Genomic DNA, 26,175 nt, shown 5'->3' on the forward strand with positions numbered 1-26,175 from the left:
CTGAAACTTCCTCATGCTGCTGAATGCTGTCACCTAGACAGGTAAGCCTCCTCTCTGCTGGGAGTCCCTTTGCCCTCTTCCCTTCTGGGTCACAGCTCCTTGCTGGAAGATTCCGCCCCCCTCTCGTGCCGCTCTGCCAAGCCTATCCCATACAGCTGGTCATGTGGTGCTGCCTCTCCTAGGCGTGCCTTCTTCCTAGATTAGCCTCCACATTGCAAAAACCCGCACAAGCCTTCAAAAGCAGTGCTTCCCTGCCAGTACCTTCTGGGTTTTTGTTTTTGTTTTTGTTTTTGTTTTTGTTTTGTCCAGGGAGGCCCATATTCTGATCTCCAGAATTGCTGATCCTAAGTTTGTCTTGGTTTAAGCCACTAAGTTTGTGGTGATGTGACAGCAATAATGAGAAGCATTTCTTACTGCAAATAACTCAAACCACAAAGATCTTTCTGTATTGATACTTGTTTACGGTGAGCTTTGCAAAGGCTATGGTATGTATCCTGGATTTGGAAAGGTAATGCCAGCAAAATTACAAAAAGATTAATTACTGTGTGTTCATAACGATCTGTGCTTTAGGGAGGGGCTTGCAGGTAAGCATAGACTAATTATACAATTAAAGGTGGTTTTTAAAAAGTTTTTGTTTATTTATTTGAGAGAGGAGGGGAGAGAGAGCACACAGGGGGTGGGGGAAGGGAGGAGTAGAGGGAGAAGCAGACTCCCCTCTGAGCTCGGAGCCCGATGCAAGACTTGATTCCAGGACTGTGAGATCATGACCTGCGCCAAAATCAAGAGTCAGACACTGAACCAACTGAGCCACCCAGGTGCCCCCAAAAGTGTGTTTAAATGGAAATGCTGAAGTAGTATTTTCCTGAACTTGTGCCTCATTCCAATCCGACCCGTTTTTAGGGAGCGCTATGTCTACAGTCCAGACTGATCCTAGCATCTGTAAAACTTTTTGGTGGCTCCCACTTCAGGAGCACCTCAAGTCTTCCTCCCGCACAAGCGCCATGTCCCTCGTGTTCTGCTGGGCCCATCTCCTCATGACGAACTTCCCATAACTGTTCCTCAGCCTGAACATCCCTCTTAGCCTCCTTTTACCTATCCAACTCCTACTCCCAGGTCAAGACCCAGATGAGTGGTCATTTCCCAGGTGCTATTTTATGAAGTGGAGAAGCTGCTCTATCATTGTCCTCACTGAATCTTGCACTTATACCTCGCCTGTAGCACCATACCGGTTTCTGTACTGAAACCATTCGTCCGTGAGTCTATCCATCCTAGGCAATAAAGCACAGACAACACAAAAAGAGACTAGTTGATAAAAGTTTTTCTTTTCATTTTAACGTTGAATTCCCTTTTAAAATTTTGTGTAGCAAGTCTCTTAAAATGTCTGTATGCAAAACTGGAGCTTCAGCTAAGTTTGATGATTATAGAAATATAAAGGATCACTGATGTTAAAGACCCGAGGTAACTGTTTTATCGCAAGGAAAAAAGTGGTGGCAACTCCTGTATTGTATTGGTCACATTTTCGTTTATGTATAAAGTGTCCTCCTTTCATTGTTGTTCTCTTTACATTATGTAGTCACTGCTACCCCCTCCTGGACCATCACATGAGCCATACTTTTGTCTCCCCATTGCTTTGAGGAGGAAGTGCAACCTTCTTAGCTTGGGGAAGAGTCTTTCCTTGCCTGGCATCTGCTCAGCTCTCCGGGCTCCTGTCTTGTTCGCTTTGAGGGAGCCCAGGTGTTGGTTTGGTGCTTGTCTTAGTTGGCTTTTCCAGAAGGCCCTGAGACAAGGATTTGAGTGCATATAGTTTATTTGGGTGGTGATCTCAGGAGTGACCAGTAGAGAGTGGGAAATTGAGGCAGGGGAAGAAACCATCTCAATTCAACATGTATGTTGGTAAGCAGGTTAGAGTGTGGGTAACAGGCTCAATCCCACTGGGAATTACTGGGAGCCAGTTTGGAACATACTTCAGAGGGCCAAGGAAGCTGGGATATTTATCTGTAGTCCCCAACTATTATGGGCAGAGAGCTGTTCCTGGAGTGAGTCCTCAATATTTCCAGCTTGCCCTACGTGAGTTGAGCATGCTTCTGGGGCCTAAGATCCCTCCTCTGCACACTATGGCAGAGCAGAACTTAGAGCTGGAAGCCATCGCCATATATAGAAACGAGGAGTGGCACGGGAATAATGGGCGGAGCATTGCTAGCGGTTAGCACCGGGCCCCTCCGGCATGTTCCCATAGTGGGCCTCTGGCCTGTAGCCCAATACATGCCCTGTGTATGTGGGAGTTCTGTCGGCTTCTCAGTCTGTCTCTCCCTGGACCGTGAGCATCCCCAGGATAGAGTCCACTGGATTTTGTGCATGGCTTATGGTAGGTGTGCTCTGTGTTTACACTGAATGCATGAATGAATGAGTAAAATGAGATCGTCTAAAGAGATGACACTGAGGATAAGGGAAAGAGAAAATGAAGAAAACCAGGGCTAGAAAAATAAGATCTAGTAGGAAAGAAGGCAAAGAAAACAGAGATAATGGTAAACAGGCTGGGATGAAAGAAAGGACTGGAGACACTAAAAAGATGGGGATTTCCTCTGAAAGGCTGCTTCTGCACACTGCTTCGCATCCTGCGAAAAGAGCATTCCATATCACGAGCCCTAAAATATGGCTGTTCTGACACCTAGCAAAATGGAACAAGCTTGGAAGAAAAGCACTTTACAAACATTTCAGGCCTCCGTGTCCCTGACAGGTACCAGCTCTCCACCCTGGTGGTCTACGGGGATCGCAAAGTACAATGACATTTATTTATTCTTGCTGGCTTTCGCAATTAAGTCCAAACTCCTAATCCATACAGGTCTGATAAAGCCTCAGCTAAACTCCTCAACCTTTAAGACAAAAAACAAATACACCTTCTACCTCCCTGGGGAAGCAGTTACAACCTTTTCAACATCCTGCTTGCTAAGGAAGTGGTTGTTACCTTAATTAATGATCTACAAAACCCTCTTTAAACACAGTGTGCAAACACGTGGCAAAATATAGGGTGAAATGTTAAACGACGAGAGAGAACACACACTGTTGCACTATACTCTTCTTGAAAGAAAAAAAAAAAAAAAAGCTGAGACGATGGAGTTTCCTTTCCAAGGACATGGAGAATGGAGACCTGTAAGGATTTCCAGTCTAAATATGTCTTTATAAAGTACTTTATATTCTGTTTGTTAATCTTTTCATGGCTAGTTTTTCAACATGGTATCACTAGGGTTAATGTCCTTGACGTGATTATGGACACGAGTAGTAAACGTATGATGTAATGATAACATTTTCACTACTGAAGGCCATTTTTGGGCTTCTGTGGCCCCTCAGCTCTCCGTGTGGCTGTCTGGACTAGCAGCATCAGCATCCCCTGTACCTGGCACGTACTTGTTGGAAATGTCCCCAGCTCTGACTCCAGCTTGGGGCTGGATTCCAGGACTCTGTTGGACCTAGGCCTCCAGGGCCTAGTTAGAGAAGGACTGATCTAGAGCCGCTCAAGAGGTAGCCCATATTCCCACAGTAGTCTGCAAGTGGACAAGTGTGTTTGCCATTGGTTCTTCTCCATTCCTGTGCCTCTGGCTGGTCCAAGTAGTGAGGATTCTTCTATGCATTCTCACAGTTGTAGTCACCTACCCAATTCAAAAGTTCCCACTAGATTCTTCCTAGAATGGATGAAATCGTTGGTCTCTTTAACATTGTCCTACTGCCCTCGCTTTCTCTTTAACACTATAAACATCATTGTGTGTGCCTCTTGAACCACACACGTTTATGTGTTGAACTTAAAAATAAACTTTCGTTATGACTGTTAATACCACTGAGCATTCCCTAAATAGATGTGATAAAGAACTTCCATTTTTTCCTCCCCACATACATGTGTCTTCATCTCCCAGAATTTGGATATTCAGAGTGTGAACTTAATAGTTCCCAGATACAGACCCTGCCTTCCCTCCTGCATGAAGCCATGCATAGCATCACAGATTTGTTTTCTTAGGGTGTGTGGTGTGTGGATCCATGTGATTTATGTTTTAGAAGCCAATCAGATGGAGTTTTCCTTCATACTCAACTGAGTGTGCATTTGAATAAATAGAATTTTCAAAGGTAGGCTGCTGGAAAAAATTTGCCTTATTCTAATGTAAGGGAAAGAACTGGCCATCACCCACTGAGCCCTACCTACGTATGAATTGTGGAGGAATTGACTGGAGGTTTGCAGAACTGAAAGCACTCTCATGACTTAGTGGGCAGATGTACGCAAATTATGTCACCCTTGGGAACAAGAAATAGGAAACAATTAGGGTATACTTCTCAATATGAAACTGTCCTAACAATGTTCTAAACTAGGGTTTTCTTTACCATGGCACCATCAACATTTAGGACAGGATAATTTTTCATTTTATGGTTGGGGAGGGCAACCTTGTACATGGTAGGAAATGTAAGAGACTAGATGCCAGTAGCACCCTTCCCTTTGATGGGACAGCCAAGCCTATCTCCAGACATCTCCACAGGTTCCTTGGAGGCAAAACTGCTGTGGCTGAGAACCACTACTCTAAGCCTTTGGAGAGGAAAAAGATGAGCCAGTTCAATGGATTCCTTTGCTTGGATCTGTGGGATTGATTAGCCTTAGTGATGGTACCATCTGCATTTCAATAGTCACCGTTCAGCATCAGCTTACATTCTAATTGGGTTAGAAGGCTCTTCCTGGGTTCTCTACCTTTGGAAAGATTGCTCTCCTACTTAGGAAGTTTAGGCACAGCCTGTAACCATGGGAGATAGAATGGAAGAATTCAGCTTGCCCTCGATTCTTTCCTCTTCTCTTGTTTAGCCACTATAGAGTGGAGGCATGAACTCATTATTTCAGTCCTATGATTATAAAAATCACTGTACATGGGTCACATTTTGCTGTGCAATCTAATTTTCCTTTGTGGAAGAGAGATCAGAGGAATGCAAACGGGGGAGGGGAAATGAAGCTATTTTAAGATGTTTGATTTTAATCTGTAGAATATGCTCCCCATTAAATTGAGCAAAAGCTTTATGACCCAGAATCTGGTACCTAGTGGTGGAGAAAGTAGATAATAAAATGAACAATCACTAAACATAGAATTTACCACATGCCAGGGTTTTGTTTTGTTTTTTTTTTCCTATGAGCTTTACTCACAGAAACTCACTTTATTCTCACCACAGTCCTATGAGGGGAATACTATTAACTCCATTTTACAGATGAGAAAACTGAGGCACAGAGAGTTTTTTGTGGTTTTTTTTTTTTTTTTCTTTCTAAGTAACCTACCAAGGTCACAGGACTGGTCAGTTACAATGCCTCCATTTGAATGTCGGCAGTTCGGGCCCCTCAATTTTGAAGGCAAAACCAAGAACTTCAAAACTTGAATCCCTCGCAGGATACCCACCTCAGACAAGGCTAGACTGAGATACTGACAAAGTCAGACACACAAGGCTATTTCATAACTTTGTGGAAGCACAAACAAAAACAAGGTCACTCTGCTACCCAGGAACATCCTGCTCTTGGTTAAATTAAGTGACTGCTCTTTCTTTACCAATAAAACTATCATTGTTTTATCCTCACATGAGTCTGCCCTTCTACAGATAGGTTACTGAGATACACAATTATAGAATTTACCCTGCCTTTTTTTTGGTTGTTGTCAGAAAGAGAGAGGGAAAGAGGTAGAGAGAGACAGAGGGATAGGGAGAGAGAGAATCTTAACCAACCTCAATACCCAGCAGAGGCTGACATGGAGCTTGATCTCACAACCCTGAGATCATGACCTGAGCTGAAATCAAGAGTCAGATGCTTAACCAACTGAGTCACCCAGGCGCCCCAAATTTCCCCCTGCTTTCTGACAACATCCAATCTAGAGCAAACCCCTGCTTCCTTAGGTTTTCCTCCAAATCACCCAAGTTTTACAGAGGGACCCTTCTTCCACTGCTGTCCATGGTATGTGTTCTTCCTCACTGCAGAGTAGTAAACCCACCTTGTTTAAGTACAGCCTTATTTCTGGTGGCGTTTGGCTGAAGAGTGTTGACACTACTTGTCAATGTTACAAAGCTGAAAGTGGTAGTTAATTTCAGATGACTAAATCAGTACCCAAAAGATTAATACAATCTAGAAAATGAGCCAAATCCAATGAAGTGAAAATTTACAGCAATAAATATAAAGTTGTTTATTTAGGTTAGAAAAAAGTCAAGCACTCAGGAGGAGATAACTTGATAGCTATTCATATTAATAATAGGAGAAAGACTTGGGAAATTAACAAGCCTTAGCAAAGTCAAAAAGAGCCAGTAGTAAACTAGGATGACTTAAAAGCTCTATTGTAATTTAATGCTCTGTTAAAAGCGGCAGATAAAGAGGGGACATTATGGCTCTTTTGTGTTACATGTTGATCATGCCTGGGCTATCTTTCTAATTCTGTGACATACTTCAAGATGTTCACAAGCAAACCACAAAAGGGTGATTGGTGTGCTGCATGGCTATAAGCCACATCATAGGAAGGACTAGGTCTGTTTAGCTCAGAAGATTTGAGAAGACCTTCCACCTCACCATCCTTACGTGTTTGAAGGGATGTCTCCAGGAAGAGAGGAAGGAGATTTTTACCGCTAATGAGGAGGAGGGCTGGTCTGACTGGGGACATTCCAGGACTCCATGGATTCAGATAAGCCACTCCAAGATGACCATTTGCTCTGGATTTTTGTCTTCTGGCTTTCACCAGTGGGGTCTCATGTTCTGTTGGAATGGGAAAATCTAAGGCTCTTGGAACAGTGGGGAGGAAATAGCGCAGGGCTTCTGGGCCTCCCAAGTGGAGGGACAAGGGCTTCTTCTAAGTTGTTTCTCTCCTGGTGGCATTGCATTCAGGTTTGAGGCTAAAGCCTGGATACAAATTGTTTATTGTCCTTGTACGTTTATTCCCATTCAGTAGGTCAATGAGAAGATGATTGGTTGAGAGCAAGATTCAGGTATTTCTAGGTAAAGCATCGTAGATAATATCTACCAATATCTTTCCAGTCTTCTATTCTTCTGCAAACATGCATCACTTTCTACCCATTGTTTTATCATGTTTATCAAAAGAAACAACTTGGTTACTAAGATGCTTGAAAGAGCAGGATTATTTCAGCCCTATAGGATGAGGAAATGATCTTTTGAGGAATTAGCAAGTTAGCTAAGACTTGAAGGGTAGATGGTGGGGAGGGTGCAGAAAATCACAACAAAATGAGTACTGAATTCTTGCACTGCCAACTTACTATCATCTGAGAACTTTTCCTTAGGGCCTCACATTTTCACCCTCTTGTCCAGTCAGGTTGAAGCCCCATATTTTTTGGGAGGTTGAAGTCCGAACAATGTGTTAACATTCCTTTTAAAAAGCAGCTTATGGTGATGAGCACCAGGTGTTGGATGAAGGTGTTGAATGTGTATATTGGCCACCTGAAACTAATATAACGCTAGGTTAACTGGAATTAAACCAAAAACTTTAAAAACAAAGAGCTTATCATTAGGTGGCCTACAAACCATAACTATTTCCTCAAGCAGCTGCAATTTCTGTTTTGCCACTGAAAATAAAGAAATCGGGGCTCTGTGGGCAACTGGAAATTTCTGAAACCAGGCCCAATGCCAAAAGTCTGGTGTGGTATGGCCAGATAGTAAAAAGAAAGGAAACAACAAAATAAAGGGAGAAACTCAGGTGAGGCTTTAAAGTTCTTGTGGAGAAATTGTTATAAACATCACGTGGTATGAAAACTTCTTATTGGAGCTGAGGCAGTAACATAAAAATGGGATTTTACCACATAGACCTGGCATCTCAGCATCTAATAGACTGGGGTTGGCCCAACCATAGGGATTTGCAAGTTCTCTCAGTTGACGATGTGGCTTTGGTTGTTTCTGAGAAATTCTGCTTTGGTAAAAGTGACAGTGGCTGCTTTGTGAGATGCAGAAAAGATAACTTAAGCAACTAGACCTAGCCACAGACTGCCTGGCCCCTCCTTGAAAGTGACCCTATTCCATAACTTCATTGCTTAGTAAAGAGCAGGCATTCTTCCCACGCAAGTAAATGTAATCTGAGGCGTTCTCTCAAATACCTTCCTTGAATACGTCTTAATGTCAGTGTCACTTTGGAAAATGATTTGCTCTTGGTTTTTTTCTTATACCTTCTAAATAATCAGCCTGTATTCTGCTGCAGAGGTCAGTTCCCCAATGACTTCTTTTCATTGGGAATATTGAACTTTTAAAAATGAGGGTTTTAGGGGCACCTAGGTGGCTTAGTCAGTTAAGCATCTGCCTTCGGCTCAAGTCATGATCCTGGAGTCCCTGGATCCAATCCTCTGTGTGTGTTTGGCACTGGGCGGGGGTGGGGGGGGGATCCCCTGCTCAGTGGGGAGTCTGCTTCTCTTTTTCCCTCTGCCCCTCCCTGTTAGTGCTTATTCTCCCTCTCTCTCTCTCTTTTTCAAATAAAATCTTAAAAAAAAATAAAAATAGTGTTTTTGTTTTAACAGGCTACAACCCATTAGGGTCTGTGAGAATTTAGTGGTTCATGCCTAGCTGGGACAGAACTAGGGCATGGTAAGGCCTCAGGTGCAAAGTCTAAGGGGGTGCCACAACCCCAGTGCTCCAGGTCAATCTTTTCATGCAAAAACTTCATTGTTAGTGAACAAAATCCAGGGTGAACAAAATACCAAATTTCTGATAAAACCAGCATCAGACCCAGTACTTGTGTGCTCACCTCACTTGCCTTACCCTATCTGTACTTAAAAAACTGAATAGACCATTAGAGTGCATTAGAGGTGTTTGTTTCAAGTACGTCTGTGACTCAGAGAGAGAGAGACTGGATTATAATGTAAGATCTAAAATGCGAAGTCTGAGCAATAGCAGTTAAGGTCAGGGACTCTGGAACTAGACTTCCTGCATGTGTGGCTTTGGGCATTTTTGCTTAACCTCTCTTCACTTTAGTTTTCTCACCATCTGTAAGATGGAGATAAGAATACTGCCTTCATTATTGACAGGATGACCACATAATTTACCCAAACAAGGGCAATTTTGAGAGTGGAAAATGGCACTAACAGATAATACAACTCTCTGATTTTATTATAAAATAAAAATGCATTCTCAAACAAAGTTATCCTGCAAAAATGACAAAAACATTCAGTTATGAACTCTCCAGAGGTTCAACAGCAAGACTGCTCAGCCTCTGTTTTGTTTTTTTTTTGTCCATTGAAACTATGATTTTCCACGTGTTCCACTGACCCCACCAAGTGGTGGCCTAGTGGTGTCATGGATTTTGTGTGCCATGTCATGGACCAAAGCTGACACCCCAAGTGGCCAGCAGGATAACAGTGCCCCCTTACTGACAAAGGCCAAAAGAAAGACTCCTTTATCCCCAGTCTCTTGTGTCCAAGTGTACTCCATTTTGATATCAGCAAGCTCCCTTTGAGTTATCCTGAAAAGAGAGTGATATGGCATTGCTTCTGGAAAGGGTCAAGAAAAGAAGCCAGAGATAGGGACGGTTATTTTTTAGATTTTACTACATGTTTAAGTGAGAACTCGTCCACTGTACATGTACGCCCCCACCCCATAAGATGACGGCGAGACAGAAAAGAGATATAGAGGTCGACCAGAGCCATTTCATTTTGTTTCAAGGCAACTATTAATAATTTGTTTAAAATGAATAATCCATAACAAATGCTAAATTACACCAAGGCAGTAGGACAATGTGCAAGAGCAGGACTTTGCACAGTAAGCTGGGCTGTATGATCACACTACTCATCTAGTTGTTGTGGGGATTAAATCAATTACTGTATGGAAGTTGCCTAAAACAGCACCTCGTATACAGTAAGCCTTCAAGCAGCGTTAGCTCTTATTACTATTGTTTTTTTCTAAACATGGTTCAGACTTAAAATACTTAATGTGCTGCCTTAGAGAAAACAGATGCCATTTTCTAAGGGACACATAATTGGAAATGTCTCCTAACCTTTCTTTCCCCCCAAATTTAATTGTCAATGAAAATAAGAGCCTTGACTGCAAAGGTCCAAACATGATTTGTTTTGTTCCCCACCTCCTTCTCATATCTTAAATTTGTTAATTAAGCTTTGTATTTTGAGTGGCCATATGACTGGCCATATGCCAGATGCATAGTCAAACTCCAGAACATCTCCATGCAAAACATCTAAACTTGGATTTCTCAACAAAGCAGTGACTACGAATGCCAACTGGCATTTCTAAGGAGTCTCCCCTTAATGTCCATCACCGTCAGCCATCTCAGGTGTCTTTCTTGTTCCACTTTGCTGTGCCCAAACTATCTTGCTTTCTTCCTTACTTGACCCCAGGTCCTCTGGAGCTGAAGTTGAGTTCATTCGACTTCATCACTGGTTTCCTTCATCACTGATGTCATCTACCAGCCTCCATCCCTTAGTAGTTGATAACTTTAGGAACACTTTCATTATCAACTCAATACCCATGAATGCCACCTTTTGTGGAGGGTCTTCCATAATCAAATGGATAACTGGCCCCATCATTGGCCTTCTAATTCCTGGACTGCCTCACCGTCAATTTTTCCTCTGCTGGACCTTGGCCTGTACTCACGGTCATACCCTTATCCTGTCTTTACTTCCTGTGAAATCTTGATTTTTGAGCATTTCTTTCTCCCACTCACCACTGACTTGTGTCCTTCCAGCACAGCTATTTTAATATTCTTATTTCAGCATTTCATTGACCTCAGTGAAATGGACACTCTGTGTGTAGCCAGTGTCTCCTACATGTTCTCATTTTACCTACCTTAGATTCCCTGGTTCATCACTACCAGTCCCTCCAAGCACCCTTAACTCCCCCTGCTCTCCCTCCCACTTTCCCTTCCTTTCCTCCAGCTCCTCAATTGTCTTTTTTAAACCTACAGTGTTTTATTAGTTTCACATGTACAATATAGTTATTCAACAATTCCATACATCACCCAGTGCTCATCACGACAAGTGCACTCCTTAAACCCCATCACTTATTTTACCCATCCCCCCACCCAGCTCCCTTCTGATAACCATCAGTTTGTTTTCTATAATTGAGTTTATTTCCTGCTTGGTCTCTCTCTTTTTTTTTTTCCTTTGCTCGTTTGTTGTTTCTTAAATTTCATATATGAGTGAAATTATATGGTATTTGTCTTTCTCCGACTTACTTCACTTAGCATGATACTCTCTAGCTCCATCCATGTCATTGCAAATGGCAAGATTTTGTTATTTTTATGGCTGAAAAATATTCCAGAGTAAGTGTGTGTGTGTGTGTGTGTCTGTGACATCTTTTTTTATCTATTCATCAATCAGTGGGACACAGGCTGCTTCCATATCTTGGCTATTATAAATCATATTGCTATAAACATAAGGGTTCATGTATCCCTTTGAATTAGTATTTTTGTATTCTTTGGGTAAATACCCAGCAGTGCAATTGCTGGATTGTAGGGTGGTCCTATCTTTAAGTTTTTGAGGAATCTCCATACTCTTTTTCATAGTGACTGCACCAGTTTGCAGTCCCACCAACAGGGCACAAGTGTTCTTTTTTCTCCAAATCCTCGCCAACACCTGTTTGTTTCTTGTGTTGTTGAATATCTATTCTCTTCAAGCTATTCCAAAAAATAGAAAGAGAAGGAAAGATTCCAAATTCATTCTATGAGGCCAATATTACCTGGCTACCAAAACCAAATAATGACACCCCTAAAAAAGAGAACTACAGGCCAATATCCCTGATGAACGTAGATGTAAAAATCCTCACCAAAATACTAGCAAACGGAATCCAACAATACATTAAAAAAATCATTCACCATGATCAAGTGGGATTTAATTTGGGTTTGTAAGGGTGGTTCAATATTTGCAAATCAATGTGATACATCAATAAAGGATAAAAATCATATGATCATTTCAATAGAAAAAAAGCATTTGACAAGGCACAACATCCATTCATGATTAAAAAAAAGAAGAAAGAAAGAAAGAAAGAAACCAACAAAGTAGATTTAAAGGGAACATACCTCAACCTAATTAAGGCCATCTACGAAAACCCACAGCTGACATCATCCTCAATGAGGAAAAAGTAAGAGCTTTTCCCTTAAGGCCAGGAACAAGACAAGGATGTCTATTCTCACCACTTTTATTCAACACATTACTAGAAGTCCTAGCCACAGTAATCAGACAGCAAAAAGAAAGAAAAGTCATCCAAATCGGTAAGGAAGAAATAAAAAGCAAAACTTGCACTATTTGCAGATGACATGATACTATATAGAAAATCCAAAAGACTCCACCAAAAAAAAAAAAAAAAAAAAAAAAAACCACAAAAAGTGATAAATGAATTCAGTAAAGTCACAGGATACCAAATCCATGTACAGAAATCTATTGCATTTCTATACACCAATAATGAAGTAGCAGAAAGCGAAATTAACTAATCGCATTTACAATCGCACCAAAAACTGTAAGATAGCTAGGAATAAACCAAACCAAAGAGGTGGGAGATCTGTACACTGAAAACTAAAAACCACTGTTGAATGAAATGGAAGATGACACGAAGAAATGGAAAGACATTCCATGCTCATAGATTGGAAGATTTCTATAATAGCCTCTTAACTTATCTGCTGCTGCTATGCTTGACCCCATGAACCATCCACTTGATATCCTGGTATCTGCTATGCTGAAACTAATTTGTAGATTCCAGTCAGTTAGCATAAAATCCATTCCTTTATACTGGCCTGCAAATTCCTATATAAATATAAAATCACCTATTCCTCCAACCTCGTGTTACTTTCTCCTGCCTGCTCTAGTACTGCTCAGGTTTCTGCAAACCTATAATATGACTCACCTGGGACTCTTGTGAAAAGTACTAATTCTTAGTGACCTCCCCTTGCAGATTCTGATTCATAGGTTTAGGAATCTATATGAGAATCTACTTTTAACAAGCACTTCATGTGACTCTTATCATAAGATACAGACAGAGCCTAAGAATCTTCCACATACCATTCCAAGGAAATCCTATCAATTATTTAGAATCGGGAAGCAAAATGAAACTCATTTTCCATTTTTGGTCCAGGAGAATATAGAGTCAGTGGCCATCTACTATGCTAAGCCATGGAATTCTGGGAATGCAGTTTATGTGCCAAAATGCCCTCACATTCCCATAATTTTCTGGGTGGTACAAGTGCCACTTTGTGCAGACTCCTGTGGATGAGGTTGAAGAAATGGTTATCATCAACAAGGAGGCAAGGAGGAGAAAGTGGAGAAAGGCTTGATACTCAACAATGTACAACAAAAAGAATGTGTCTGTTTACCTGGGCTGTGGTAGGACAAAATATTCCTAAAAGGCGGAGAAGAGAAACAGGACAACCAGCCAGATACCAGTATAGAATATGTGCAAGAAACATTTTGGCAGGTGAGGTCAGGACTCTGTGAGCTCATAGGCATACAAGCTCCTCAATGCAACCAAAATCTAAACCACAATAAACATTTGGCTTTGCAACTAGGTATTTGCAAGCATTAAGATTGACAGTGTAACATTTTTTTGTTTTGTTTTGTTGCAGCAGAGTAGTATTTAATTATGGCTTTAATAACAAGTTTAATTTCTCAAATTTTAGGGGAACTGTCATTTCCTGTATATAAAATTTTAACTTTAGTCGTCTAGTGACATAGGTACAGGCACTGGGATCCCCCGTATCAAAGGACATGTTTTTCTCCCAGAATCTGTAACTGAAACCAAAAACTGCAAGCCTCCTGGTGTCCCGTATGAAATTGGATCATAAGCCAGAGTAGTGCTTTTCCAACATGGGCAGACACTGAAATTCCCTGGGTGGGAGCTTCAGAAACCCTGACTCCTGTGCCCCATCCCAAGACTGGGATTTAATTGTCGTCGGGTGTGGCCAAGGTGTGGGATTTTTTGAAAGATCTGCAGGCTATTTGAATGGGCAGGCAGGTTTAGGAACCACAGAGTAACTGACTTTGAGCATCTATTTGAAACCTCAAACATCTGGATGGTGTAGAATTTGGGTTTATACACTGTTTAAGTCGAGATGATGAGATCGGTTTGACTGGATTTATCAAGTTGTGACCAACCTGGTTAGGGACCCTATTTACGTAAAACCAGAGCAACTGATGAGAAAGTCAGTTAAGGCAGTTATGTACACAAGGTCGCATACGCACAAATTACTGATGTTCAGAACAACAGGATTTTAAAGCAGTTGTGTCAAATTGAGTATATATCTCCAATTAGAGTTGACTGATAAAACACAGGGCTCCCAGTTAAATCTTAATTTCAGATCAACAAATAATTTATTAATGTAAGTATCTCCCATGCAATACTTGTGACATCTTTCTACCAAATGCTATTTGTTGATCTAAAATTCAAGCTTAACTACATGCCTCACGTTTTTATTTGCTAAATGCGACAACCCTGGCCCAATTTTAAAGGACTGACCTGAGCACTAATTCAGTATTGTAGGACACCTCAGGACCAAAAGGAACCTTAGCCTCTTACTTATGATGTATTCTCGTTTCTGAATTCCATTGCCTCGGTAACTACGTCAAGCTCTACCTGACTTTGTCTGTGCTAAGGATCAGCTGTACCTTATTCTGTCTTTTCTGTCTTCTCCGGAGCCGCAGAAACTCTTTGTGTTGCCTGGAGACAAAGTTCACTGCTGCATACTCCAGCAAGGCCGCAAACACAAACAGAAGGCACACCGCCATCCAGATGTCAATTGCCTTCACATAGGAGACCTGAAAGAGAGAGAGAGAGAGAGAGAGAGAGAGAGGAGGGGGCACTGTGAAAAGTTGTGGAGAAATCAGATTCCTCGTGTTGTGAGAAGCAGAATACCTCATTTTCCTTCACAAGGATTTTCTCTCCTTTCCTTAACAGAGTGCTTAAGCATTTTCCATTCTGCTTGCAGACTTGGGGCTGAGCAGTGAAAATGACATGCCCTTTGCCCCAGGCCCTTGTTCCATCTCTCTCAGTATAGCCCATCTGCTCAAGTAGCCTCATCCTTGAGACCAGCTCCAAAGATGACTACAAGAATTTCCTTAGTGGAAAAAAAAAAAAACAACCAAAATTTTGAACCTGTTTATTTCCTTCCATTTTTTCCCTTAATATTTAAAAACTAGTATAATTAAGATAATCCCAAAACCTGGATGAAAAATAAGTTATGTGTGGTTTTGGGCCCTTCTAACACCCACTGGTAATTTCTATCATTCTATTGATCCTAACAATGAATACCCACTTCTAAATACTTTTAAGCTATCACAATTAAAAATATCCAACCCAAATAAAACATCAAGGCTCTGGTCTTGGGAAGGGATCTGGTTAAAAAGCAAATTTTATAACACTTCAATGGTTGGCTGAGTGTTTCGTATACCTTAAAATTTGAGAAATGGGATTCTGGAAGCAAACAGTTTTTACTTGTAGTGGAAAGTGCCCCTCATCTCACCTCATTTCCACTTACTTTTTAAAATTACTGGATGGTGTTGTAACCTCCTAGACCCCAGACTACAAAGGATGCTTATCAAACTGTTAGCTGAATGTGTACTGTCTAACTCTGAAATGTTTTTTAAAAGATTTATCTATTTGAGAGAGAGAAAGGGGAAGCACACAAGCAATGGAGGGGCAGAGGAACAGGGAGAGGAGCAGACTTCCTGCTGAGGGGGGAGTTGCTGAAGGGCTCAATCCTATGAGCCTGAGATCATGACCTGAGCCACAACCAAGAGTCCGACGCTTAGCCAACTGAGCCACCCAGGCACCCCTAGATCTAACTTTTAAATAGGGTTTCCAAATATTTTGATATCAGCCACTGAGTGTTTACCAGCCAGTATTGTAAACATTTTTCAAATTCTTTTTATTGTGTTATGTTAGTCACCATACAGTACATCATTAGTTTTTGATGTAGGGTTCCATGATTCATTGTTTGCATATAACACCCTGTGGTCCATGCAATCCATGCCCTCCTTAATATCCATCACCAGGCTCACCCATCCCTCCACTCCCCTCACCTCTAAAACCCTCAGTTTGTTTCCCAGAGTCCATAGTCTCTCGTGGTTCATCTCCCACTCCAGTTTCTCCCCCTTCTTTTTTCCCTTCTCCTAATGTCCTCCATGCTATTCCTTATGTTCCACAAATAATTGAAACCATATGATAACTGTCTTTCCCTGCTTGACTTATTTCACTCAGCATAATCCCCTCCAGTTCCATCCCTGTTGATGCAAAAGTTGGGTATTCATCCTTTCTGATGGCTGAGTAATATTCCATTATGTATATGGACCACATCTTCTTTATCCATTCATCTATTGAAGGGCATCTTTGCTCTTTCCACATTTTGGCTATTGTGAACATTGCTGCAGATGACATAATGCTCTATGTGGAAAACCCAAAAGTCTCCACCCCCAAATTACTAGAACTCATACAGGAATTCAGTAATGTGGCAAGATACAAAATTAGTGCACAGAAATTGGTTGCTTTCTTATGCACTAAAAATGAAACTGTAGAAAGAGAAGTTAGAGAATTGATTCCACTTACTATAGCACCAAGAACCGTAAGATACCTGGGAATAAACCTAACCAAAGAGGTAAAGGATCTGTACTTGAGGAACTGCAGAACACTCATGAAAGACTCTGAAGAAGACATAAAAAGATGGAAGAGCATTCCATGCTCATGGATCAGAAGAATAAAAACATTGTTAAAATGACTATGCTGCCCAGAGCAATCTATACTTTCAACACCATCCCAATCAAAATTCCAATGGCATTTTTCAAAATGCTGGAACAGACAATCCTAAAATTTGTCTGGAACCAGAAAAGACTCTGAATCGCCAAGGAAATGTTGAAAAACAGAGCTGGGGGCATCACGTTGTGTGATTTCAAGCTATATTACAAAGCTATGAACACCAAGACAGCATGGTAGTGGCACAAAAACAGACACAAAGACCAGTGGAACAGAAAAGAGAGCCAAGATATGGACCCACAAGTCTATGGTCAACTAATCTTTGACAAAGCGGGAAAAACTATCCAGTGGAAAAAAGGCAGTCTCTTCAATAAATGGTGCTGGGAAAATTCGACAGCTATGTATAGAAGAATGAAACTCGACCATTCTCTTACACCATACACAAAGATAAACTCTAAGTGGATGAAAGACTTCAATGTGAGACGAATCCATCAAAATCCTAGAGGAGAACATAGGCAATAACCTCTTTGACTTGTTTCAAGTCACAACAACAAGCAACTTGTTTCAAGACACATCTCCAAAGGCAAGGGAAACAAAAGCGAAAATGAACTTTGGGACTTCATCAAGATAAAAAGCTTCTGCACCGCAAAGGAAACAGTCTACAAAACAAAGAGGCAACCCACAGAATGGGAGAAGATATATGCAAATGACACTACAGACAATGGGCTGATGTCCAAGATCTATAAAGAACTTCTCAAAGTGAACACTCAAAAAACAGATCGTCAAAGTCAAAAAATGGGCAGAAGACATGAGCAGACACTTCTCAAAGAAGATCTACAAATGGCTAACAGACACATGAAAAAGTGTTCATCATCATTAACCATCAGGGAAATTCAAATCAAAACCACATTGAGATACCACCTTACACCAGTTAGAATGGCAAAAATCAATAAGACAAGAAACAACAAATGTTGGAAAAGTTGTGGAGAAAGGGGAACTCTCTTACACTCTTGGTGAGAATGCAAGTTGGTGGAGCCACTTTGGAAAACAATGTGGCGGCTCCTCAAAAAATTAAAAATAAAGCTATCCTATGACCCAGCAATTGTACTACTGGGTATTTACCCCAAAGATACAAATGTAGTAAAAAGAAGGGCCATATGCACCTCAATGTTCATAGCATTTTATCTGTATTTTCTAACCATTATAACAACTGTATTACCCCCAATTTCTGATGAGGAAACTGGAGTAGAGAAGGGTTAAATTATTACTCAAGGTCACAGAGCTAGTTAAATGGCAGAACTAAGATTGGAATTGCATACCAGTCTGAATGGTGGATTTCCTTTCCACACAAGTACAAACACACTACTAGGATTATACAGTTTATATCTTAACATTTCTCTTTGACCTTTAGAGTGAGTATTTCTTACATCATTTAACTTTCTTCTAAATCATGCTTGCCTAATGGTCCAGACCATGATGAATCATTTTGTAGGCGATTTGTAGTTCTATTGTTTGCTACTATAAACTTTGGGGCTATGAATATTCTCCCCCCCTCAAAATATTGGCTGTATCTCTGATTATTTTTCAGATCAGTTTTTAGAGTGGGATTATGGGAATAAATGATAAAAAATAACTGGCTTCTGACTTGGGAAGTTAATAACAACACGGCAGGTATAAAAGCAGAGGCTCTAGAGTGAGATGCCCAAATAGAGGACAGTACCCTGTTCCTGACTAACTCTATCATTTTGCCAAATTGTTAAACCTCTTTCTGCTTCCCATCCTTGTCTGCATAATAGGGACAATAATACCTATCTCAGAACTATGTGGTGAAGATCATTTAATATGTGCAAAGTACTTCAAATAGTATCTGGCACAGAATGAGTGCTATATAAATGTTTGCAATTATTTGTCTACATAAGGGCGTGATTTTGTTAATGGAGAAATTTTGGAAGAGACAGAAAGATCAAGGAAAATTTTTTAAAAATCACCTATGATCCTAATATATTCCAATTATTATTTTTAAGGTTACCACCTGCTTTATACTATTTGTCTCAGTGATCAGTCCCACACATGTTGTGACAAAGTGGTCCAGCACTTTCTCATCTCCAGCACTGTGAATAGATCACCCTTCCTACCTGGGATGCTTAGTCTCATTCTTTCTGATTCACAGAATCCTTCAGGACTTGACTCAGGTGCCAGCTCATCTGGGAAGCCTCTCCAACCTTCTTACTTTCTCCCATCTGGTTTAGGAGCCATTTTTCTTTGCTCTCTCATCATTCTCTGTTGAACCTGTCCCTTCTTACTCCATGAACTTCCCTGGCCCCACCACTAGACCATAAGCAAGTTATTTATTCATTTTTTTGAACAGGCTCTGTGTATTATTAAATCTCTGTATCACCAGCGCAGGACCTAGCAAATAATGAGTAAGCATTAGATATGTGGAATGGATGGATAAAGCAATGATTGAATGACAGTAGGAATGACAGAAATATCGGGACATCTTTCCATCTTTGTATTAAATTTCAACAATTCTACACTATGTAACATTACCCACACTTGCATGTATTTGATATTTCTAGGAGAAGACTGTCAGTGCATTTTAATTCTCTCAGCGCACTTAGCATGCCTGGAATGTTTCTTCCCTTAATAAGCAGTCATTTGTCTTGTGTTTGCTCTTCTGGAGCAATCCTGTTCCCCTGTAATTTGTCTTATATTTGCTCTTCTGGAGCAATCCTGTTCTCCTGTAATAATAGAACATTACCAATCACAGCATTCCCAGTTATATATTATTCAGAAGGCCCGTAAATGTTTTAAGACCCAATAATGAGAGGAATTTGTCAGTGCCTGGTATATGTCCATACCACGAGCTAAGTCCAATAGAGCTGACCGTCATTCCTCCCCTTCGTGGTGTTTACAGCATTTAGTAATTTGTAAACCTTTTCCCTATCTCATTCTGGCCATCAGCAGGCCAAGCACGTATTTGGCTTCTTTTATAGCTGCTCATAAATGAGTCCTTTCAGTCTCTTAATCATTTTGGTTGGTCTCTGAGTTGCCTCCAAATCATCAACATCTTTCCAGCATTGAAGTGCCGGCATTAAATGCATTATTCACACGGATTTAGAGGGTGTTGTGAGACATCTATTACATATGATGTGATGCCCCTCGGTGCTGGTCTCTGAGGATTGAAATGCCTTTTTGCTGCTTTTACCCAGCTCTGAAGTCAGATTCTCTCTCTTTGGCTGCTAATCCCTAGACGTTGTTAGCTCACATCTTCTCCTGTCACATTCTTTTTATGATTCTTGGGCTTACATGATTGCTTCCTGAACTACTTTACTACAGTCTTGCAAAAAAAATAGTTTTCGAAGGTAATTAAGCTCTCAAAATGCTATTATGACTCACTGAGTTGGTATATTTCCAGGCATATTTAATTCAGGAAAATAAACATTGAGGGCCTACTATGTGGAAGGCACTGTAGTAGGTGATGGTGGGAGGTGGGACGAAAGACACAAGGATAACTGAGATGCACATTGATACTTCCCAGTTGTACTTTAGAGGACCCCATTCACACTGTGCTCTGGAAACTGTAATTCTCATGTGTCACGGAGCAGCGAATTATAGTCTATGGGTCAAATCTGACCTACCACATGTTTTTATAAATAAAGTTTTATTGGAACACAGGCATACTCATTCATTTATGTATTGTCTATGGATGCTTTCACACTAAAATGGCACAGTTGAGTAGTTGTGACAGAGCCCATATGGCCTGCAAAACCTCAAATACTTACTTCGTGGTCCTTTACAGAAAACATTTGCTATCCCCTGACCTAGACTGTGGTGTTGTCTGATTTTTCCTGAGGTTATACATCATAGTAACACTGCCTGGTACTTGAGAAATTCATGGTCTACTGAGGGAGTCAGTCATGTGCACATATAACTGATACAAAGTAGATGGTCCCCTGTGCCAAGGTGAAAGAAAGACCAAGAGGCTGTTGGAATATGGGGAGGTTGATGTTGACAGGGAGGATCAGAAGAGGCTTCATTCTTCAGTGATGTGGCATTTGACTAAAGGTTTGTGGAAAGCCAAGACTTTGGTGGGTAGAAAGAGGTAAAAAGCAAAGCCACGAAGATGGGAGAGTCGGTGGGCTTGGGGATCGTGAACAGCCTCGTAACCAGGATATGCTGCTAGGTACCTGGGAAGTGCAGGGAAGGGTGTGAGCAGATAGGCTGGGCCAGCACACGGAAAGCCAGGCCGAGGGGTTTGGGTTTCAGACTGCTTGTAAAGATAAGCCGATGATAGTTTTGAAGTGGGGTATAGATGTGTAAGTCCTTTTCTAATTATCCTGCTGTTTTTTGTCCTCAAAAGCCAGAGTCTTAGCAAAAGCAGACACTTTCCCTCCTTACCAAAATTTGCCTTCCTTCCTCTTGCCACTTTCAACTCTGTGCAAGGCCTATTCTCTTCCAAGCTTTCTAACAACATCTCTGAATCCTTTGCTGGATCTTCTTCTATTTGTAATTTGTGTTCCTTGAACTCTACCTCTTTGGTTTTCCCTCTATCTTCATGTCCTCAATGAATTCATCCACTCCTCTAGTTTTTTTTTTTTTTTTTTTTTTGTGTGTGTATGTGTGTGTGTGTGTGTGTGTCTCCATCCTATAGCAGAGATTGGCCAAGTTCTCATGAATCCCACTTCCTTTTCCTGGGACACTAGTAAGAGATCTGCCACTTCAATCGGATCTCTCGTGCAATGTGGGCAGAAGTGGCCCTTCAGGTTGTTTTTCAGAGTCCATAGTCTCTCATGGTTCACCTCCCCTTCCAATTTCCCTCAACTCCCTTCTCCTCTCCATCTCCCCATATCCTCCATGCTATTTGTTATGCTCCACAAATAAGTGAAACCATATGATAATTGACTTTCTCTGCTTGACTTATTTCACTCAGCATAATCTCTTTCAGTCCCGTCCATGTTGCTACAAAAGTTGGGGATTCATCCTTTCTGATGGAGGCATCATACTCCATAGTGTATATGGACCACATCTTCCTTATCCATTCATCCGTTGAAGGGCATCTTGGTTCTTTCCATAGTTTGGTGACCGTGGCCATTGCTGCTATGAACATTGGGGTACGGATGGCCCTTCTTTTCACTACATCTGTATCTTTGGGATAAAGTTTTGAAGGGGTGGGGGGTGGGAGGTTGGGGGAACCAGATCGTGGGTATTAGGGAGGGCATGTATTGCATGGAGCCCTGGGTGTGGTGCAAAAACAATGAATACTGTTACGCTGAAAAGAAATTTTTTTTAAAAAGTGCCCCTTCAGGACCTCTAAAATCTCTCATGATGTCCTTATGATTTAACCCTTCTGCAACCACCTTGGATGTCACTCATTTCAGATAGCAGTGCCCAAAGATGGTAGAAGCCTTGATCCCTAGAAGACCCAGGGCCATCCACTATACGATGTATTATAATTTGAGTGAGAAATAAACTTTCATTGTATTAAGCCACAGAGATTTCAGGATTTTGTGTTTCCAGCACTTCCAAATCCATCATTCAGTCCTGACCTCTCACCTCTCATTCCTGTGCTAATTCTAAAGTGCCTGCAGTTAGTATTTACAAAATCAAACTCATTAAATGCCCCTCCTTCCCTTTCATTTGCTTTTAATCATTCTTCCCACTAGCAAATGTAGTTTCATCATTGGTTCTTTACTCGCCTTTATCTCTATTATTCAATCTGTTGTAAAAACTCAACGTTTCTTTCTGCAGAGCACCCTGGGGTTTACTCTTTTCTCTCCATTTTAAAGATGTCACTACAGCCCTGGCCATCCATACTTAAACATGATTATTATAACTTCCTGACTGAGCGCCCCCCCCTGCCCGCTCCCTGTATTCAGTTATTCTCCATGGCAGTTTATCCTTTTGCTTCTGCGAGATTAAATTTAAAATGCCAATTACATTTTGCAGCACATCTGCTTAAGAACAGCCGAGGCTGCCTATTATAGGCTCTAGTATCCAAGATCTCTCACAGTATGTGTCCACCCTAGTTAATCAATCTTATTCCACTCTTTCCTAACATGAACCTTGTACTTTGTTTAAGCAATTCTGCTTATCCCTGAGGGGGCCAACTCCATTCCTACTGAGAACACCAGTGGTTCATAAATGGGTGTGATTTTGCACCCCAGGAGACCTGTGACAATGTCTGGAGATATTTGGAGTTGTCACAACCAGGGGGAGGTGCTACTGGTGTCTGGGAGGTTGAGGACCAGAATGCTGCTAACTATCCTATAACACACAGAACAACCCCCACAATGAAAAATTATCCAATCCCAAATGTCAATAATTCTGTGGCCGACAAACTCTAAGATGGAGAAAGCAAAAACTCCCCAAGCCCAGGCATCTATATCTAGTCCAGTGGTTCCCCACTGGGGACAATATTATTCTGAGAAAACATTTGACCATGCCTGAAGATGTTTTTGGTCATCCCAACTGGCGAGTGGGGTTTTGTCACTGGCTTCTGGTAGTTAGAGGCCGGGGATACTGCTATAAATGGCCAGCAATGCATAACACCATCCCCATGGCTTAGAATTTGCCAGCCCCAAATGTTAATAGTGTTAAGGTTGAGAAAACCTGGCCTATATATTTCTGCCAACGTAGAAACTCTTCCTGCCTTTCCTCTACCTGTTTACTTCCAGATAATTCCTCAAGGAGTAGCTCAAACTCCATCTCCAGAGTGATGCTTTCCCTGCCCATTCTAGTCCACAGTGGTCTTGCCCATCTTTAGGATTTGTGTTACACTTACAGTTAGGATTGTACAGTTTAGTCTTTGCTTCATGTATGCAAGTTTTATCCACCCAACTAAAGTGTATGATACTGGAGGTTAAAGACCCAGTAATGTCTTTTGTATCTATGCCACCAAGGACAAGTCTTTGAGCATATCCTAAGTGTCCCATAGTTTCTGTTGATTGACAAGTGATCCAAGCCATATATAAATTCAGATTCCTTTCACAATCAGTGCTTTATATGAAGGATCCACCTACCAAAACAAAAATGAGAACAACAAAAACTAAAAGGAAAAAATTAACTTCAGTCTTTATAGGTGATAATATCCAGATTACTCTTTATTTATTTGCATTAAGGGAAAGAAGCATACGTATTAATTTCATGACTTTACAATTTATGTAGTTTGCAAACCTATTTTGTGAAAAAGTAGAGCTAGTCAAATGGGTTAGATTTTTGTGGCACTAAATAAACATTAATCTGGTATTCAAACACATCACCTAGATGGTGGAGTTGAGCTCATTGCTCAGTTGTTTTGGCATCATGTTGACATTTCTTTGAGATGTTTTGCATCACTGTTCTTTTCAAGACTGTCTTGGCATTTTTTGAAAACTTGGGCAAGTTTTCTTGAGTTAAATTTTTTATTAATGATTTTCTCAGATCCGTTTCAAAAGTGAAAATCAGGCTATGAATTTATTTACTTTAGTCCCATAATTTGTTTTGTTTATACTTGAAAAACTACACCATATTCCATGTCATGAAGCTGGTTGTTTAGGGGTTAGGCCATTTTCTACCCAGGGTTTATCCTTCGAACAGAAGAGTGAATCATCATTGTATGAGGTTTGCCTAGATGTCCATACAGCTTGAATGCCCTCTCCATCCTTCATGGGCAGGCCACTCTCCTGTGACAATTTGTCACCAAAAATGTATCCACATTCTCAGTTTCTAGACTGACCACAGAGAGCTGTGACATTCCTCCAGCAGACAAGTAAGGAGGGTTAGTTACGAACACATATGGAGAGAAATTCCCTACAGTAGAGAAGAATCACAAATGACTATGATAGTATTTTTTTAACTAGTCTCCATGCCTAGTGTGCAGCCCAACGTGAGGCTTGTACTCACCGTGAGATCAAGACCTGAGCTGAAATCAAGTGTCAGACCCTTAATCCACTGAGCCACCCAGATGCCCCCCAAGTATTGTTTTTTAATAGAAAAGAGACCAAATGGATTCATAGGGCAATCTCAAAATACTGAGATATTTTTCTTTCTTTGAGTGGAATGGTCTCTCACACCCACCTGCCTGAGTCAGTGTTTATTCTCAAACTGTACATATAAACCGTTGCTAAACCAGAATAGAAGCTTTTCTGCTATGTACAGTACACTTGCTTCTTACCTAATTTAGAAGGCAAATTTTTAATTAACCCTTGTTAATGCAACTCTTAAAATGACAGATACCTGTTGGTCACAGTAACCTGACTTGCGCTTTCATCATGTGGAGCAAAAGTCTTTGGTAACAACAATGAACTTGTGTTTCATCCACTGCCATGAAGTATACCACCAACTCTCTCCATCCTCATTTTATGGGAGAAAATAATTTTATTAAATGCATGTCTAAATCTCATACAGCTGGTAATCAACCATAGAGGAAATGAGAAGTCTGGCTTTGACTTTCTGTTTTGACTCTTACCTACATTCAGTCACTGTAAAAATATCATCAGAAAAATATAGACAGTTGAATTAATCCTAGTGCCAAAGATTCATGGCGTTGTACAGTTTTGTCTTTATAATTTCATTGCCAAGTTGCCATTTTTATTGCCTAATTAAAGAGCTCACATCTGCTGTTTAATGCCAGGAAAATCAGATTTCCTTGGCAGAGAGGGATGGGAGCAGCACCAAGTACCTAGCCCATCACAATGTCACTACCCTTGCCCCATTTTCTCTCCATATCTTAAGCTCTTGCTGGGTTCTGGGTAGAATGTTGAATAAACACTCTTGCAAAGGTGTTGTTTGTAGAAACAGCCATTGGGTGGCAGTGCCTCCAAGGCTGGTATGTGCAGGAGACAACTAGAAAAAAATGTACTCCTTAAATCACAAAACTTTCGGAAGGACAAGCCTGAACAACCTTCAGGGACCAATTCGTTTGTTGGGTGGCACACGGGCTGAGATAGCTGATTATTTCCAAAGATGAGTAAGTTTCTCTCTATTATGGTGGTCAGCAAACTGTTCAAAGTAGCTTGCCAAAGCCTACGACCACGTTGAGTTTTTATGGGTGGAGAGGTTAAGGGAAGGGTAGAACTGCCAGCCCCAGAATATATAAGGACTATTAGGTGGTATCCACTGTTAGAGGGACCAGAGGGATGCCCTGTGGCAAGGCACCTCCAAGTCTCTCAGCCCCAAATGTAGGCATTTGGGGGAAGATGCCAAGGTGCAGAGGGAGCAGCCTCTGAAGGAAGGAGAAAAAGCAGGACCAGGGGACATATGCTTCCCTGTGTTTGTGTTTGCACATGTCTTATCACATTCTCAGCTCTTGGCCTGGAATACTGATTTCTCCCACAGTCTAATTCCTGTGGCTGCACCCTCGGTGCCACAAGGGCAGTACAGTACATTCTCAAACAAGGGCAGAAATGAGGAGGGAGTGGGACCTGGGAGAAAATTGCCCACTAATGAAAACAAAAGAGCTCCAGTGAAGAAAAGAGCCAATTCAATGATCTCAGTGTTAGAAAGACAACCAGCAGCTTTCTGGC

The 26,175-nt window shown here is 41.1% G+C and overlaps 1 protein-coding gene across 2 annotated transcripts in view; it reads right to left on the reverse strand.

Annotated features, from left to right (window-relative positions):
* The window catches only part of LOC111157163 (glycine receptor alpha 2), a 177,980-nt gene that overhangs the window by 22,043 nt on the left and 129,762 nt on the right, over positions 1–26,175 (reverse strand). For both annotated transcript variants that reach the window (XM_022518436.1, XM_022518435.1), the window contains exon 8: positions 14,590–14,739. In XM_022518436.1, coding sequence (XP_022374144.1) covers positions 14,590–14,739 — 150 coding nt within the window. The remainder of the gene's footprint in view (positions 1–14,589; positions 14,740–26,175) is intronic.

This window comes from Enhydra lutris, unplaced genomic scaffold, assembly GCF_002288905.1.
Source record: "Enhydra lutris kenyoni isolate GAN:26980312 unplaced genomic scaffold, ASM228890v2 scaffoldscaffold52, whole genome shotgun sequence".
NCBI classification, from domain to species: Eukaryota; Metazoa; Chordata; class Mammalia; order Carnivora; family Mustelidae; genus Enhydra; species Enhydra lutris.